General features: G+C 37.8%; 1 protein-coding gene across 3 annotated transcripts in view; it reads left to right on the top strand.

The window, feature by feature from the left end:
* Window positions 1-343: 343 nt before the first annotated feature.
* LOC124721712 (exocyst complex component 3) overlaps window positions 344-19,414 on the top strand; it is a 56,938-nt gene continuing 37,867 nt past the window's right edge. Inside the window, exons 1-2 of one of the 3 annotated variants that reach the window (XM_047246798.1) lie at window positions 1,417-1,716; window positions 9,260-9,381. In XM_047246798.1, coding sequence (XP_047102754.1) covers window positions 9,293-9,381 — 89 coding nt within the window. In that variant the 5' untranslated portion in view covers window positions 1,417-1,716; window positions 9,260-9,292. Of the gene's footprint in view, window positions 430-1,416; window positions 1,717-9,259; window positions 9,382-19,414 lie in introns of those variants that run through there. The other 2 variants (XM_047246797.1, XM_047246799.1) reach the window with 2 other exon arrangements.

The raw sequence follows: 19,414 nt of genomic DNA, 5'->3' as shown, positions 1-19,414 counted from the left end.
AATTTTTCAGCAAAAACTTTACACCTATTTTTCTCAAGACTTTCTAATTATGGTTTAATTCCCTTGTGCTTAAGCTATATACATCCCCCATCATTTTTCCTCAGTAGTTGTGCTATAAGTCGCCATAGCATGAATATTCGTTCACAGTTTTTGTATACACTTTTCATAAATTTCAGAAAGTTTTGGCAGCTGCACGTCGCACGAGTTGTGAGTTAAAGCTTGTTGCGTGGAATCGCTGCATAAGAAACGTTTTTCGATTCGTGACTGGATGAAGAAAAGACGTCAGCACGGTTGCTCAGCATCCTTGCAGAAATAATTTGTAATGGAAGACCCAAGAAGCTATTTTAATTATCTTAGGATGTCACCAGAACTGTTAACGTTTCTTCTAAACAGAGTTGATTATGCGATAAGGAATAAAGATATTGTAATGTATGAAGCACTGTAGCCAGAACTAAAATTAAATATAACATTGCATGCATTACAATCGAGAACACTCGGCATGCTATAACATCATGGAGGTTACCTCCATGTATAACAATGCGGTTTTAGTTGGTGATGACGCTTTTTCATTAACACCAATAATTATTAACATTAACAGTAATAATTACTAACATTAGCAACAATAATTACTAGAAGAAGGCCGGATTAAGAAGAGAATGGTTTGCAATCTGCTCTCTTGAAGAGAGATCTTTACAGTGACAATATTTCAAAATTCTAACATATGTGAGTGGGGAGCACTGCAGCGACGTTTTAAAAAGATGAATATTGAATAAAGAATGCTGCTTCTTGAATTTGTATTGCCTTCTCTCCTGTCAACAATATTCCTTGACAAGAGTTGGCCAACTCTAACGATGGGATTTTAGTCTTGTAGACGATAGCATTACCACAGCTAAAATTACACTTGCTTATATTTTTCTTAATTCAGTTGTATATGTGCTCCTAACTCAATAAATTTTGCTTTCCAGCTCAGATATTGTCAAACCATCTATGTTATAATCGCATATGACGGTCTCAGCGGCAGCAATATGTTGCTTATTTTTGTAATCAGCATCACTGAAATCCCACAAACACCTATGCAGAGCATAGATATCCAAAAAGCGAACATTATTCTCCGTTCCCCACTTCATATTTCAGTTTGTCTACACTCTACGAACACACATAACCTCAAAACTCATGCAACTAGTGTCGCATGGAACACGCCGAAAGTGACTGGTTTCACCGAGTTGCGCGCATGCGCAGAGGCTGGTAGCGCAGTTGCCTGCAACCTAGTGTCGTCGTGTAAACACGGCTAGGCTTAGCCCACGACCTGCAATCCCAGGAAATCACGCATGCACAAACGCGCATGCGTTCTTGCCCTGTTGGAAATTTATACGCATGCGCAAAGTTGAACAGAAAGAAAGGCATTGTGTGGACTTATGTGCCTTGCATTTCTATTTTTGTGTTCTGTGGTGTGATGGCAGATTGCAGATTGGTGTTGACGTTTGAGGGTGGTGGAATAAGATGATGAAGAAATTAACGGGTTTAGGTCTCATTCGTGAGAGGAAACCCAGTAAAATCATCTGATTTTGTGTTTTACTTCAGTTAAGTCCTAAATGAAGAGTTTTATGTGTGAAGAAAAACGGGCTTTTTAAAGTGGGCGTATTGTGTTTCACAGAGTGGTTGTAATATGATGGACATCTATTAAATTGTGCGATACATTTTAAACTTGGAAAGCAGGTATGATACACACAAATAGTGCCAAAAATCTTCTCAAATATGGAGAATTTCAGTAGATTTATGCCCCGGCCACATTTTTATATGTCTTCCACTTTACCTCGCATGCAGCATAGTAATGACAGCGTTTGATTTATGGTCACTCCTTTGTGATTCGTTTCCATAAAGCCGGTAATGGCAACTGTCATTTAAGGGATGAAATTTCTACATAAAACTGTGGCGTTAAATTTTTCAGCATATTATCAGTGTAATGAGTTGTTAAGAGATTTGACGTGTGCTCGTCAACAGGAGGTCGTTCCAAAGTAGTTTGTTTCATTATGGTAGCACAGATTCATTATATTGCCACAGATACGACGTACGGAAAACAATGGATGTTTTTAAAGCAGTTACAGGCGTACTGTGCAGGAACACTTCGTGCGACAATTTCGTGTGAACGTCATGGCTGTAGGCCTACGCCCGATGAATCAGGATGAAATCTGTCAGTTCAGTTCTAACACAATGGATGAAGTCCATAATTTTTGTGTTATGTGCAGTATGTATAGCTAGGTACATTTACTGCTATGTAAGGGGTAAGTAAAAATAAGGTTAAAGAGGTAGGTAGGCCTACTTTTGGGTACGTGTTTCTAGTGGGTACAAACTTCTTTCAGTTGCTCTCGTTGTGAGGATTAATATAATTTAAATCCCAAATGCTAATTTTAATTATACAAACAAACATTGGGAAAAAGGGTGAAACCATAGAATGATATAGTCCCTACAGATTAGTTCGTTGTTGAAGAGCGAGAAAAATTTGAAATAATTGCCAGGCTTGGTAATTATTTTGTTGCTTCCAACCGACTGACTGAAAAGTTAAGCAGATTATTGTAAGGTTTAAGTGTAGTATATTTATTGGCTGAAAACCTGATCAGCATACGATAACTTGTCCAAATGTGGATGGATTTAACTGTTTACTTACATACTTACAATTTTTTTTTAATAATTGGTTTGATTATTAATCCAGGGCCCATGTTACAGTGATATTGTATATATCATAATACAGTGAAAGTAATATGATTTTCTCTCTCTCTCTCTCTCTCTCTCTCTCTCTCTCTCTCTCTCTCTCTCTCACACACACACACACACACACACACACACACACACACACACACACACACACACACACAGAATTCATAAATTTGCTTAATGAGGGTAGTCCAGGTGGTCAAGCATGGCCTTGATGAAGGAACCACCCCAGAATCCCTTAATCAGTATGACCAAACAGAGGAACCACCATCCTCCATATGAGGGTAGTGCAGGTGGTCAACCATGGCCTTGATGAAGAAACCACCCCAGAATGCCTAAATCAGTATGACCAGACAGAGGAACCTCCATCCTCCCAAATATGTCATCGGCGTCAATTGCACTTAGTCATTCAGTTGGTCCAGGTTTAATAGTGTTCTTCGATAAAAAGTAGATTTTGCTTTTCAGCACTGTAGACATCAAGGAAACCTGCTGGTAATTTCAGAACCATGAACTTGCTGTCATGACCTTTTCACGTACATTCACAAAACTACCTTCAAAGCCCATAAATGTATCATTATTCGCTAACTTTTTTGCCGTGTCTTATTCTGTCTGGAAAGTCACTGATATACCTATGTTAAAAACAGAATTAGACCCAATACATTCCTCTGAGGTACACACATTTATCTGACAACTATTGTACTAAAATTTATCAGTAGATGTGTGAACACACTGTTGCTACTGCAACTTTTTTTCCAAGTAAGACTGGAACCAACTCTTTCCTATACCTCATACATCTAGCACTTTTAGCTTGTTTAGTTGTATTTTGTGATCAATAGTGTCAAAAACCTTAGAAGAGTCTACAGAGGCCTGTTACACTTTCTGTAATGTTATTTGTCAATATATTGACAGTGTGACGGCACATATTGATATACTGTCAGTTGTACATACCACTTTAGGATACTCTGACATTGCGTACTATATTAATTTGAAAATCTGCTATAGCTTCGTGAATTACGCAGCACTTCAGAAAAATGTTGTACTGTGAAAAGTATTATATCTACAATGATTAATAAGAAGTCTGTGAAATGGATGTCACCAAATTATCACAAAACATAAGATTTTGTAAATTAATTATGTTAATGTAGCCTTCCTGGACAGATATAGCTGCTGCACAGGTTTCCATAATGATTTCATCAATTGTTTGGTGATATTACAGAAGTAAACTTACTGTTTGAATGACCTTTCTGTCTCCAGAAATCTATTAGGTTATTCCTAATTTCTTGTTGTAGTGACTGATAACTCATTGACATATTTTCTTCTCTAATGTCATATCAACATTATTAGTTGTGTGATGTGGGACTGGTGTGAAAATAGTTTATGAAATCTTTTGTAAATGTGGTTCTGATGATTTGTCAATAAATCAACATGTGACAAGTTGCTCTTCTTTCTCAGCCACTTTCTAACCCTTATACTCGTTTTCATTGTTTTCTGTTTTTTCTTGCTAGCTACAGCTAACATAATTGCAGTACATTGGGTGCTCGTCATCTTAACTTTGTGAAATTGTGTTGTCAACTGACAATATTAACAATACTACTAAGTGATATTTGCTTTTAAAAAAAGTGTATTATTTAAGATTGATATAGATGTTTTGTGTGCCACCGCAAATACAAATACTCGATCCACACCCTTTACAGTAGTTTCACTGCAGCAACTTGGGCATTCGTATGGAGATAGCACTGTATGCTGTATTTGATAATCTCTACACCAGTGCTGTATAATACAATACCACCATGCTGCGAAATACTGTAATTCAATTTCAAGCTGGTGTAATTGATTTTCAATGGACTGAACATTTTGATGAAAAATTGATAATTTTGAACAAATTTCTGATATATGTGTGTGCCTTTCAGTGTGGTACATTCCATCTTCTGTGTACATTTTGATGAACCTCTGGACTCTCACTAATTAACTCCACCAACCTCCCTTTCCCAGTCCTGTCTAGGTGCAGACCCTGTCAAGTGTAACCCATCTCCCAATAGCAACACTGGCACCAGTGCAGTGTGCACCCAGTCAGCAATCGTCAGCACCAGCTCTTCATTTACTGACTGTATAGCACTGCCAAGATGAGGTGGATCATGCTGCTGAAAAAATTCAGCTGTGCTCACATTGGTGGCTCTAGTTAAGGAAGCTATTTTTCTCAGGTCCACAAACTACGATGTATGCCGTATCCCTACCTGTACTACTCCCTGCCTCATCCAGTATCACTACCGGATAATCTTCAATTAAATCCTTACACAAATGCCCTAACCCTGAATCTCACAATTTAGCTCAGCACTTGGCTTTAAAATGCTGGTGACTTGGTACTTTTCCCCCTAACTTCTCTTGTAACTGAGGGCCTACGTCTCTGTTGCAGCAGTATTCTCTTTTTTTTTTTTTTTTTTTTTTACAAATATTTGTGCTTTTTGTAACCTTTATGCTCACAAGCAGTCTGCTGCACATTTCCAACTTGTACACCCGATTCCATAGTGAAGTGATAAAAGGGTTATTGTGCTTCTGTGTGGACTAATGCTGAAGTTTGCCCTGTTCTATAAAATTTTTTCTTGAGAGTTGATGGTGGATTGGTTCATCTTTCAGAAATGCCTCCTATCCATACTACTCTCCTGCATTCAGAGGCTTCAGATTTGGGGTGGGGCATTTTGTTTAAACGCACAGGACACACACTTCTCTGTTCAAACTACCTCATTTTCCACCTAAAAAGAGAATATTGCTGCAGTACATAAAATGAGAAAAACTAATGTGTGTCGTACTACTGGATAGAGAATTTTTTCTGTCTAAACACTTGTTTCACGTTATTCTGAAAGACCACATTAAAGTCACATGTGGGTATAAGACTACTTATTATAAGAGAAAATTGTGCAAAGGGCATTATGGTACAAATAATTTTCAGATGGTAAATTTTACTGTGTCAGACAGGTGTCGTACTTGGCTTCATTACTGGGATACTTAACCAAATATGTTTGAAGATGATTACACAATTTATAGTCTAAGATTAGATTAGATTAGATTTACTTTCATTCCAATTGATCCGTAGTGAGGAGGTCCTCCAGGATGTGGAACATGTCAGAAAAACAACAATACATGACAAATATTTAAACTAAAACAAATAAGCTAATGTACCATTCCACAGGTCCCAAGTGGAATGATCGTCATTTTTTAATGAACACTAAGAGTCATTTTACAAATACTATTGCACTGAATTTAAAATAAAAAAGTTTTATATTTATTTATAAGGTAAGAAACATGTAATACAACTACTGTAATACTTATTTACAATGAACACATTACTGCACTGAAATGGTGCAGAAGTTAGATTATACTTACACACACACACACACACACACACACACACACACACACACACACACACACACACACACACACACAAATTTTCAGTGAACACATTACTGCACTGAAATTGTGCAGAAGTTATGTTGTACTTATATACAAATCAGTTGGTTTTCCTCAGAAATTCATCAATGGAGTAGAAGGAGTTGGCCACCAATAAATCCTTTAGGCTTCTCTTAAACTGAATTTCATTGGTTGTTAAGCTTTTTATGGCTGCTGGCAAGTTATTGAAAATGTGTGTTCCTGAATAATGCACACCTTTTTGTACAAGACTAAGTGACTTTAAATCCTTGTGAAGATTATTCTTATTTCTAGTATTGATTCCATGAATTGAGCTGTTGGTTTGAAAAAGTGATATATTTTTAATGACAAATTTCATTAAGGAATAAATATATTGGGAAGCTGTAGTTAGTATCCCTAGTTCCCTAAACAGGCTTCTGCAGGATGTTCTTGAGTTCACACCACATATAATTCTTACTGCACGTTTTTGTGCCCGGAAAACTTTAGCTTGGCTTGATGAATTACCCCAGAAAATAATCCCATATGACATTATGGAATGAAAGTAAGCATAGTATGCCAGCTTTTTCATTTTTATATCCCCTATGTCTGACAAAATTCGCATTGCAAACAGAGATTTGTTAAGACGCTTCAGCAGTTCTGTGGTGTGCTCCTCCCAGTTGAATTTATTATCAAGCTGTAATCCCAAGAATTTAACACCGTCCACTTCTTCTATCTTCTTGTCATCATATGTTAGACATATACTCTTGGGACACCCCTTACAAGTTCTGAACTGCATGTAGTGTGTTTTTTCAAAGTTTAGTTACAAAGAATTGGCTAGGAACCAGTGATTAATGTCTACAAATATTTTATTGGCTGATCTTTCTAAGACTACACTTGATTTGCTATTTATTGCAATGTTTGTATCATCAGCAAACAAAACAAACTTGGCATCTGGTAATGTTACTGATGAAAGGTCATTGATATACACAAGAAAAAGTAAGGGCCCCAAAATGGAACCTTGTGGGACCCCACATGTAATTAGTTCCCAGTTGGATGATGCCTGATAGCTTGATACATGTCTCTTTCCTAATAACACCCTTTGTTTCCTGCCAGAGATATAAGATTTGAACCATTTTGCAGCATTTCCTGTTACACTATAATATTCTAGTTTACTTAAAAGGATATTGTGATTTACACAGTCAAATGCCTTTGACAGATCACAAAATATACCAGTTGCCTGCAATTTTTTGTCTAATGAATTAAGTACATTTTCACTGTAAGTGTAGATAGCCTTCTCAATATCAGAACCTTTTAGAAATCCAAACTGTGACTTTGACAGTATGTTATTTGAGATAAGATGGTTATAAAGACGACTGTACATTACTTTTTCGAAAATTTTTGAGAATGCTGGCAACAGTGAAATTGGACGGAAATTTGATGCTATTTCTTTATCTCCCTTCTTAAACAGTGGCTTAACTTCAGCATATTTCAGCCATTCGGGAAATATTCCACTGATAAACGACTGGTTACACAGATAGCTTAATATGTTACTTAGCTCAGAATCACATTCTTTAATTAACTTTGTTGATATTTCATCATACCCACTAGATGTTTTTGATTTTAAAGATTTTATGATGGACATTATTTCTGTTGGGGTAGTGAGGGTCAAATTCATATTATGGAAGTTACTTGAAATGTCTGGTCTAAGGTAATCCATAGCAGCATCTACCGAACCTGACAACCCCATCTTTTCAGTAACAGTTATAAAATGTTTGTTAAAAAGTTCTGCAACACTATACACATCTGTCACCAATGCATCATTTACTCTTAATGCTATTTGTTCCTCTTCATGTCTGGTTCTACCGGTCTCCTCCTTCACTATATCCCATATTGTCTTTATTTTGTTATCTGATATGACTATCTTTTCCTTGTAATATATTTGCTTTGACATCCGTATTACAGTCTTTAATATTTTGCAGTATTTCTTATAATGTGCTATAGCATCAACATTGGAAATGTTTCGGATTGACAGATACAGTTTTCTTTTTGTTTTACAAGATACCCCTATTCCTCGAGTAATCCATGGCTTCTTTGTAGACTTTGCTCTAACCTTGGTAAGTTTTGGGGGAAAGCAGTGTTCAAATAAGGTAAGCACTTTATTAGCAAAAATGTTATATTTTTCATTCATGCCATGAGCACTGTAAACATCAGTCCAGTGAATGTCTCTGAGGAGTGTCCTAAAATAATCAATTTTTGGCTTACTGATTACCCTCTTGAGCTCAGATTTAACAGATTTTATATCCTGTTCAGTATTAACATTTAACAGAAGGAACTGCATGTCATGGTCTGAGAGGCCATTGACTATTGGTTTTGTAATATAATTTTGTTCATTTGACTTTTCTATAAAGATATTATCAATGGCTGTTTGTGAGCAAGTGGTTATCCTAGTGGGGAACTTTACTGTGGGAATTAAGTTGAATGATAGTGTTACTAACTCAAATAGGTTCTTATTGGGAGAGTCTTTAAGGAAATCTACATTGAAATCACCAGCAACCACTATTTCTTTGTTTTTGGTTGTTAAATGGGCCAGTACAGCTTCAAGGTGGTTTACAAACAGATTAAAGTTACCTGCAGGTGCTCTATATACACTTAATATTATGAAAGATTTTTTGTGAAAATCTAATTCTGTTGCACATGCTTCCATATGCTGTTCTAGGCAAAATTTATGAATGTCTATGTTCTTAAATTTATGACAGTTCCTGATGAATGTGGCAACTCCTCCTTTCTCCATTTCTGATCTACAATAGTGAGATGCTAACCTAAACCCTGTAACACTTAAAAGTTCTATACCAGTGGTCACATGATGTTCAGAGAGGCAGATTATGTCAGCTGGGTTTGAAGACTCTAATTCATCTATGATCTTTCAAGAAGCTGATGTTGGTTGCTTGGAGAGAATTGAAACCTGTGGCAAATGGTACACATGGATTTGCTTGCCTGACAGAGATTAAGATACACTTAGGTATAGGTATCTTATGATTAATCAAAAGTTTATTCAATATATGTAGCTGCTGTGTGCCTCAGAATACTGAGGGACACTCCTGGTGCCCTTTTCTTACTACATCAGCCTTTGTCTTGATTCCAGAAGTGACTGATTGGCTACAACAATGGCAGTAGTATGTCTGCCTTAATTAGAGACATTACAGAAGACTTTCAGAATTCTATGGACACCTTGAATACAGTACTACTGAAGACATTTCACTTCAGGTTAAACATTATAATATCTAAAACTGATGGTTTCAATACCTCTTCCTGTAGATACAAGAGAAGTTACACAGCTAGTATCTCCTTGATATGTTTGTATATTGCTGCAAGTGGCTTTTCAGAACTAAGCAGCATTAGGACATAATACTTGGAATGTATTTTTAGTATGTGGTTACAGATTTGTGTGTAGCATAGCCTGTTGTCTAGGTTATGTTGGGAAGGTGGTAGTTTTGTTGAGTGTTTGTGAAGTATACAAATGTGATGACATGGGAACCTCGGCTTCAGGTAATGATCAGTTCAAGTAGCAGTTCTGCGGCAGTTAGAGTGCAGAACTTACACACATATCATGTCACTTTAAATTGTAACTTCATCTTCATTTCATATATCACAGAATTACATTGGTTTTGGTGTCTATCTTGTAAATGTGTTATAATTAATTGTGCCATTTCAAGAATTGAGACAGCTTAACCAGTTGCTAATGGGCTTAACTTAGTTTCAGTCATTTTTACTAAACAATGTATATTCCATTTAATTTCTCTTCATGGCATCTTTCGGACATGAAACTGATAGTATGGAAAGATAGAATTTGCTCATCAGCTGGCAGCAGATAGAAACCTGTAGAAAGATGTAATATTGTTCAGTGTTGGAATTAGATGTTCTTCCACCCTGGTAGAAGAGAGAAAGGGATTTGAAGAAAAGAGACTGTTTAGGCTTCAGGATTCATTAAAGTCACCCAGGGCTTCAGATATTTGTAGACTAATCAGACAAGATAGAATGGAATGCTGGATTTTTAGTACTAGGTGGGATTCGAAACTTGGGAAACTAAAGAGGGCAGAGAGAATAATTGGCAAGTCAGAATTGAGTGGAAGTCTGCCATGAAAGAACCAAAACGAGGGAGAAATTAAAGTGCATGAAAAAGGCAGAAGGTGCAAAATGAAAATATGGAAAGACCAAGATAAACAACAGTAGAGGGGTAAAGGAAAAAATGTAATAAATTGGGACCAAATGGGTGGCAGGAATCAATAACATGTTGTAAAGGAAGTTACCATTGGCAAAATTCTATGGAACTAATGCCTGGAGGGAGAATATAAGACAGAATGTGGTAAATTGGGCACAAAGGTCATCATCTGGTAAATTGGGCACAAAGGTCATCATTATTGTGTTCAGAACAGAATCTGCAACTGGGTGTTTTGTGTTGCAAGTATAATCTTTGCGGATTCATCTTTACTGACAGCTGGGTGACTGTCACACCAATGTAAAAGGGTGTGCAATGACTGCTCGTAAGTTGGAATATGATGTGAGTTGTGTAGCAGGTGGCTCTCTCTACGATGGAACAGGTTTTGCCAGTAATAGGGCGGGTATAGATAGTGTTAGAAGAGTGCATAGGAAAAGTCTTATAGTGGGGGAATTCAGTGATAAAATTCATAAGGTGAGGACATGGCTTTAAAGAAAAGCTATTTTAGGTTGTGTGGAGACAGTTACGAATAGGGTGGACCTCATTTCATGATATGATTTCAGAAAATTACAGCCCATCTGAAGATGTTGGTTACTATACTATATACCAGCATGGTACAAGGTAATGAGAAGGTGTACCTCCTTGTTACTTTTGAGAGGAATCAATAGTTCCAGGATGAGCTGAGGCCTGTGAGAAACTCTATTTGTGAAATATGCTAGTGGCATAATCAGAGGCACTGGTAGGCTATTAAGATTGGTAGTGTGTTCCCATAAGGAGTCAGTATCTGAGGGGAGGAGTTTGCTGTGAATGCCACACTCCGCATGGAAGGGATAGCAACCGTCAGACTAGTGTTGTTTGTTGGTTGACTTGAGGTATGTTGAGGTGTAGATATGATTTTTGGTAAGGCTAAGACAGACACAAAGGAAGCTGGCATGACAGTTTGAGAAACACTACTTGAAATGTAGCTGTGAAAATAATAAAAAATGCAACAGTTATCTCACCATGTGTCCATATGACAATATTATCAGTGTATCTAAACCACACAAATAGCTGAAGGTGATATAAAGCTGATATTAATAAATTTTTACTTTGTTTGAGTGCCAAACTACACTAACAGATAGTAAATGTGCAGTTAGAACACTTTTCTCATAATTTTTGTCATTGACATAAAATTTTTTTAAAAATCTGGTTCTTAACTGACCAGCTTTTATCATCAACTGCATGAACAAAAACTCATTATTGCTATCTTCCCACAGTCATAACACAGTTGAGTGTATGATCCATTGATAAGGGTTTGTCTGAATTTTAATTCATTTGTCATTCCATTCTTGTGTGAAAATGCACAGCACTTAGCATCATAAAGAATCAGAACTTTGACAATCAATCTGGCAGTACTGTTGTAAGCACCAGAAAGAAGCTTCAGCTGCCAGAGTTGATTGGAGAAGATCCTCAAGCAGAAGTAGAAGCAGTGATAAGGAAAGCTGGTGACATTCTTAATGTCTGGAAGAAGAAAGTACTGCTGTTGGTAGTAATCACACCAGAGGTATAGACCATAAGTTACAAAAGTTAGGATCATAGTATCAGGTCACAACTGTTGTTTAGCTGAGAAAGGCTTTCAGGTGATATGACTTACTACCCCTATGTAAAGATTTCAGTAAAGATGACCAGGAAGTAATAGTGAGTGCAGCATGTAACAGCTTAGACAGAAATGGTGTTTGAAGTAGGTACTGACCTGAACAATATGGACTCTTTAACTGGTGGTACAAATGTATGCTCTGTTGAGCTAATCCAGCACCACGATGAACCTTGTCTCTTCACTACTGTGTGGTGATTTAATGTGGACTTGGAGAGGGTACTGATGGCTGTTGATAGTGGTATACATTCCATGAAGAACATGCTAAATTATTAACTGCAAAAGGTAGACTTAAGTGTTCAAGTTCCACTTTGGCCTGGAAGTACACAGAAACCACAGAAACAGTTTACATTACTGTAGCCATGGTTTCTAAGTTTTTATGTGTTTAAGGAAATAATTTTGAATCATTTTAAGATTTATTGAAGATTCGAAATTGTGTATTTGTGCATCCTTTAACAAATAAAAATGCACACCACACTTGAAACTGTAAACATGTCATGGCCTCCTTGTTGGAATGGTGGCACTGTTTGTGCAGTGGAATGACTATGTAATCAGCAGGCTGCCCCTATCAACTGTTAATGAAGGAATGAATACATTCTAGTCACAAGTTACACTCTGCACAGGCAGAGCAATTAATGAGTTGTGACCGCACTGGAATGTTCAGAAGGAACAAAGTTGTCGAAGGTGTGTGAGAATGCCCTCATCTCATGGAGCTATCTGTATACATTGGGTTGCCAAATGAACTCCGAGGCTGCCTCTTAGTGCCAAGGCATGACTGTTATTGATTCATTTAAAATTACTGAAATTGAAACAGCAAGAAGGAAAGCGTTGTAATAACAACTTAATAGCTTCCCCATTGCTGTCAAAAATAGGGATGAATGGCGAAAACTCATTTTTCTGTTGGTGAATTTTATGCTATTAAAAATTTTGTAGGCTTGTGAACGAACCATGGTATTTGTGTAATAGGTACAAGTCTGTAATAGTGTTGTTTTAGTAGTTGCACTAAATATTGCACATGCGTACGTTGTTCTGATGCTGGTAGGGAGTACTGGGCTGTGGCATTTCACTAGGCATGGCCTGCCGCTCAGCAGGGTTGGGGAGAGAAGGTTTGTGTAACTAGGTAGTAAGAGTACTGAGGGTAGGGATGGCTTGCCACTCGTGGTCAAAGCTGTTGTCATGGGCAAGAGAACTAACCCTTTCATAGGATAGACTGTGACAACAGATTCCCCTATTTAAACAGTGGTTTCATCACATTTAGAGATTTCTGTAAAAGGTTCACAGAAGGTAGAATGTGTCACACAGGAGGGAGCACTTACCAGTAACATGAAAGAAAAAGAAAGTGTAATGACAAACATCACAGAATTATAAATCCCTTATCAAGATATGTAGCCTACCGAAAACAAAAAAGGCTGCTTGATCAGTCTTTGAATAGCATAGTGGTGTGCATTGCAGTAGAGGTGGCCAAGAATTTTGCTTGCATGATTACTATAGTACCCAGCCTGGCTGGCACATTTCCCCCAATGCCACGCTATGCTGTCTCACCGTAAGGAAGTGAAACTGCAAATGCACCACATTTAAATGGCATTGCAGCCACACTTCGTATGACTTGGTTTTGAATCTCACATTTCTCAAAAGCAAAACAAATTTTCAGTATTATTGAATTATTTTTGATGCACTGAAGACACACAGTTTTTATCCTGTACAAACTGCTGGCATACAGACGGACACAGACAATTGCACAGCTTTCCACATTCAGGTTGGCACGCAATTGTGATTTGTTTTGTTTTGTAATAAAAAGAGTCTTTAATACACATAGGTTGGTCAAAATGTTGTAACACTTTTGCACCCTCATTATGGAAACATGGAAACTACCTGAGAAAAGCAATGTAGAATACCTTGCAGTCTCTTACTGTGGGCAGTCTGTAGTCAAGTCCACTTAAAATGCAAGGTCTGCAATCCAGTTTGGATGTTCTAATGTTTGTTCCTGAACTCCTTTTTTCATCATAAATTCAACATTAGGGAGTTGTAAATTGAAAAGTCATTCCAGGCATGCTCGTTGACTTAACAGTAATATATAAAGTCTCCATAGTCTTTGTTCAGTTCCATTGAAAACCGTTGCAGTTGACACACTGCACACGACTTCAGAAATTTTCTATTCGTACCACCGATTTCTATAAGCTCCAAGCCTGAAAATTTAGCACAAAGTGCTTTTGATGTACAGAGCAATGAATCCCATCTGTTAATTGTAGTCAGTTTTTTCTCTCTCATTGCCAACTAATACAAAAGAGTTACATGTTTGCACCTGTTACTGTCCTTCAAAGTAGTCACTAGCGTTGTGTAGAACCAGTTGCCAGCGATGTGCAAGGTGTAGTATACCATTAGCAGAGCCTGTTCTGTTGATGGTGCAAATGGAGAGGTCTACTGCCTGTCGAATCTCTCGAACAGTTCAGAAGCGAATGCTGTTAAGTGGTTCCTTCATCCTCGGAATGAAATCAAAGTCACAAGGACTTAAGTGATATTACTTTTCGTTTTTGGAGCATCACCTGCGACCAGCTTTGCGAAAGAAGCGGCGACACTTTCTGTGCAACCAACCCATCATTTTGCACGACAGTGCTCAGGTGCATACAGCACAAGCTGTCGCTGCTCTGTTTGGTCGATGGGACTGGGAAGTACTGTACCATCCACCACACTCTCCGGACTTAAGTCCTTGTGACTTTGATTTGAGTCTGAAGATGAAGGAACCACTTCGTGGTATTCACTTCAGAACTGTTCCAGAGATCTGACAGGCAGTAGACCGCTCCATTTGCACCATCAACAGAACAGGCTCTGCTAATGGTATGCTACGCTTTCCACATCACTGGCAATGGGTTCTACACAATGTTGGTGACTACTTCGAAGGACAGTAACAGGTGCAAACAAGTAACTCTTTTGTATCGGTTGTGAATCAATAGTTGTCACTATTTAAATTCCAACCCGCGTATATATAATTCTCATCACTCTTCTGTAATTCCCACTCATTTTTAAAGGCTTAAGATGATGGATTGCTAGACTGCCTCTTTTTATCCAAACAGCCACTGGACCTGTGACATCCTTCATATCATGAACAAACAGTGAAGGGTAAACTGTGCAACACCAAGATTCTGCCGAACTGAAGAGAGTTGTGCTTACTGATAAATGCCACATCCCAGTATTGAATGAAATGTCGTTCTGTACTGGGTACTCCCTGCAAGGAACAAGCAAAGCCGAGACAGGCCATGCCATGGCCTGTATGCCCTGCGCACGTGACGTTAGCACCCTGTGGCTGGCCCAGCATTACAGAGTGGTGGTGTACAGACACTGAAATACAGTGTGTTGTGCTATCACCATAAGGTAGGAAAGCTGCTACTGTAAAACTAACGTATGTTGGGGGACCATGCATTTCTATTAGAAATGGAACACATTAATAGATAGACAAGGTCTAATCACAATGTGCATGAAATTCTTGAAAAGTCAGCCACTGAAGCTTGACATCCATGAAAAGTTAATCATTTTGTGCGTGTATTTCTCACTTAGTGGCAATGTGCACACCTTTTTCAACAAAGTAATTAAAATCCTGGGTAGTCTCTCAGCTCACAAAACTAATAAAATCTTATCTGGAGATTTGAACATAGACACCAGTGTTAAGGATGAAATGAGGAACTTTGTAAACATCCTGAGTACTTTTGAAATGTTACAAATGGTGACTACAAAGATGGCTAAAAATGCACCTTCAGCCTTAGGCCATATGCTTAAAGATATGAGCCAGGAAAATTTTCAGTGTGCTGGTAGATGTGAAATAAGAGCATAACATATACTTCACAACTGCTCGATAATAAAGTTACTTGCTGACTTTGAAAATCTCACATAACTACATACTTATTAAAGAATCTTGTGAAATGTAAAATAAATACTTTCTCCAGGGTATTGGCCAACCAAACTTCGAATGAAGTGTGTACAGAAAACTATTTTCAGAATTCTGGATGTTGTTCCGACTAGCCGAGGGGACATTTCCAAACATGGTCACTTCAGCAGCAGTAACACATTAGCAAAGGAAAATAAGTAGATAACTATAAATACCTGCAATTCTGTACAAAAACACTTACTATTTCACAGTTCCTAAATTCTTATCACAGTACTGACTGTAGAGAGGGAGAGAGAGAGAGAGAGAGAGAGAGAGAGAGAGAGAGAGAGATTTTAGAGGAGGGAGAGAGAGAATAACATAGAAGGCAGAAAATTGGTGTGGGACATCATAAAATGGGAAAAGGCAGATTGAAGTACAATAACAAAGGAAAAAAATGTGGAGGTAGATAAGCAGAACATCCACAGGGAGTAGTACATTTTGTAAAGGTCTGTTTTTCAGGTATTTCAAAGATGCTGCAATAAAATTTCCCTGAAACAGGTACAACACCCAGTATGAATTATGTAGCAAGCATAGTGTTTTGGTTTTCCAAAACAGAATATGAAGTCAGGAAGGGAATGCAAAAATTAAAAAATAGGAAGTCAGCAGGCACAGATTATGTAACAATCTATTCTGAAGGCATAGAAACTCCACTAATAAACATAAATGATTATTATAATTCAGTTATTTTTCCAGACTATCTAAAGCATGGATGACTTGTTCTTCTACTAAAGAAAGACAAAACAGGACATACTGAAAGCGACAAGCCAGTTTCCTTACCCCCCCCCCCCCCCCCCCAAAAAATCAGTTTCAGAAATAGCAGAATCTATCATGAAAGGCAGATAAGTGAGGTACAGTAACTGAATAAATAATACCTTCGTAACAAAAACAGTTTGACTTCTGAAGAAGTAAAAGTACAAAGAATTTACAAAAGTGCTGCTTGAAGTATTTGATAATTGATCATAAACTACCACTAAAAATTAAAAGCATTATGTATAACAAGGATATCTAATGAGTATTTATAACAATACCTGAAAATTTGGGTGCCAAAGTTAGCAACAGCCCAGGACATAAAGAAAACAAATAGCATTCACTTCGGCTAATGAGAGAAGACAACTCTGTCATGTTAAACAAACGAAAAATCTATAAACTGTGTGTTAAAGATCAATATTGATTATCAACTGACATGGAACGCACATACATATATACTGGCAAAGAAAATGTCTTTGATTTTTTTTAATATCCTTAGGTTCCTATTATCATCTACATCATCACAGTAATCATCACAATAATACAGACAGTGTGTTATGATGCGACGTGTCGTTCATATGTTACACTTAGTTCTTAGTTATGGAATTCTTCTGTGGTGATGAAATGCACAAAACATGGACAAATTTTCAAACTGAGGAAAAGGACAATAAGTATGATAACTAAAAGCAGTATTTTACTACCTTTAATGCACCAAGTGAGTTCATATACCAGTCTGTTGTGCAAACCAGAAAAATCATATGTAAATATGTCACAAATAGTTCTATACACGATCATGTAATAAAAACTAGTTTGCACATACATTTTCAAAGGAAAAATAAATTTAAATCTCAAAACACCATTTTCTGCAACGGATTAAAATTGTATAATAAGTAGCCCAAGGAGATGTAAGGGAAAAATAAAGTACATTAAAAAGGCAGAGTGCACATCTTAAATAATGCATGTTACACAGTGAAAGAATAGTTTGAGAACTCATAGTGGAGGTTGATAAAAAGTGACACCTAAAACATAGGTAGGGTAGACATGGAGATTTAACAAAGGTTTAGCGTGGCATAGTCATAACCCTGAAGTCGCATGTAGGTGTGTGTTGATAAGCAGTGAACAGTTCCATCTTATCAAACTAATAGTTTCAAGTATGTATAAATGTAAGAGCACTGTACATTTGCTATAAACCAAATAAGGTAGGGCATCTGTTAAGACATTGGCTTCATCTTGACTTAAGTTTTCTTAGAGCACTTTGGCCAAATGCTGGAAATTATTTCAACAAAGCCACAGCCAACTGTCTGCCCTCTTCTCATTAAACACATTTATAAATTCATACATCTGTATAAAGGACTTACATTTTTTTCTTGTAGTAAGCAAACGTATACCATTGTAATTGTAAAATCCCCCCTTTGGTATCGAGGGCTATCATAGATCCACGGTTATTCCTTGCCTATCGCAAGAGCAACTAAAAAGAGCCTTATAACTAGTCAAGCTTTTACCATGATGACTCAGCTATTATTAGGACACCTGTAACAGTTTTAGCACAGCTTACAACCTTTCCCTTAATCATTTGGCTTAATTACTTAGTCCCCTTATAGGGTTTGACCTCCACTTTTCTAGATTTCATAGAAGTGTGGGCCATTTGGAAAGAACACCTAATGTGGAGCATAATTTATCCATCATGTGCTGTGATCTTCTGCACCTACTGTTAGAGTGGATTTATGTTTGGACCCAAAATTCTGCACAGGAGCCAATCCACTATTGAGGGAGGGGTCGGGTCAAAAAGCTGTCAATCTGTCAAATCTGGCGATGAAATGTCAAATTATAAAAATTATGAGAAAGGATGATTCACAACAGCAGCAAACCAACCACAAGGCAGCTGATAGCATGAGAGTCCTAAATCTTCACAACATAGTAACAGAATACAGAGTGATAGCGACTTCATGGTTTGAAGATGGCAGTCTAGCCAAAATGGATACATCACAGTAAAAACACTGAACTGCTATCAAACTTTGCAAGCATTGTGTCAAAATCCACACCTAGCAAGATGACTGGGTCTCAGACAGCCACTACTGGTTACATGCCTATGCCTGTTTTTCAGATGTGAGAGGATATATCAGCTCCCTTGACCTGAAACCGACAGCACTAGTGCTAACCACCACATCAGTGGAGCTAGAGATACACATCATCAGGGAAGAAGACACCTGCCAAACCGCCCCCCCCCCTACCATCCCCCTCCTCCCCTTGAAGGACTAAACATATCAACTGTCTACTACCAACCAGTGACTGATAGTCACAGGCTGTGGGTTGTAGAAGAGAATGGTAATCTGCCTCTGAACTCAAGGCAGGAAAAAGTTCCAAAAACTGCAACCTTGTAGTGACAAGAAGGAAGAGTCAAACATTAAACCAAATTCTGCAGCTCCAATTAATACAGCCCCAAACCCCCCCCCCCCCCCCCCCCCCCCCCGAAGTTGAATTTATGAATGACAATGAAGAATCTCGCATTCAGGTGGAACATGACTCCGCATCAAAGTAACTGAGACTCCTGTTTCCCCATCACTGCTTTCTCAGATCCCAGTCTGATATTCTTAAATGGAACAGTAATGACTACTGTAAAAATCACGGTAACACTGAGAGCGCATCTTAAGGAGTCTGCATGCCCATTCACTCTGATGCATTCAATAAGCTGTGCAACATACCACTGCATTTAGAAGGTGTGGCTGTCAGCGCCTGCTTGTCAGTTAAGGTAACCGTACCAACCCTGACAGATCTATCACAT

The sequence above is a fragment of the Schistocerca piceifrons genome, chromosome X (assembly GCF_021461385.2).
Source record: "Schistocerca piceifrons isolate TAMUIC-IGC-003096 chromosome X, iqSchPice1.1, whole genome shotgun sequence".
Lineage (NCBI taxonomy): Eukaryota > Metazoa > Arthropoda > Insecta > Orthoptera > Acrididae > Schistocerca > Schistocerca piceifrons.
This window is presented reverse-complemented; position numbering and strand designations above follow the sequence as displayed.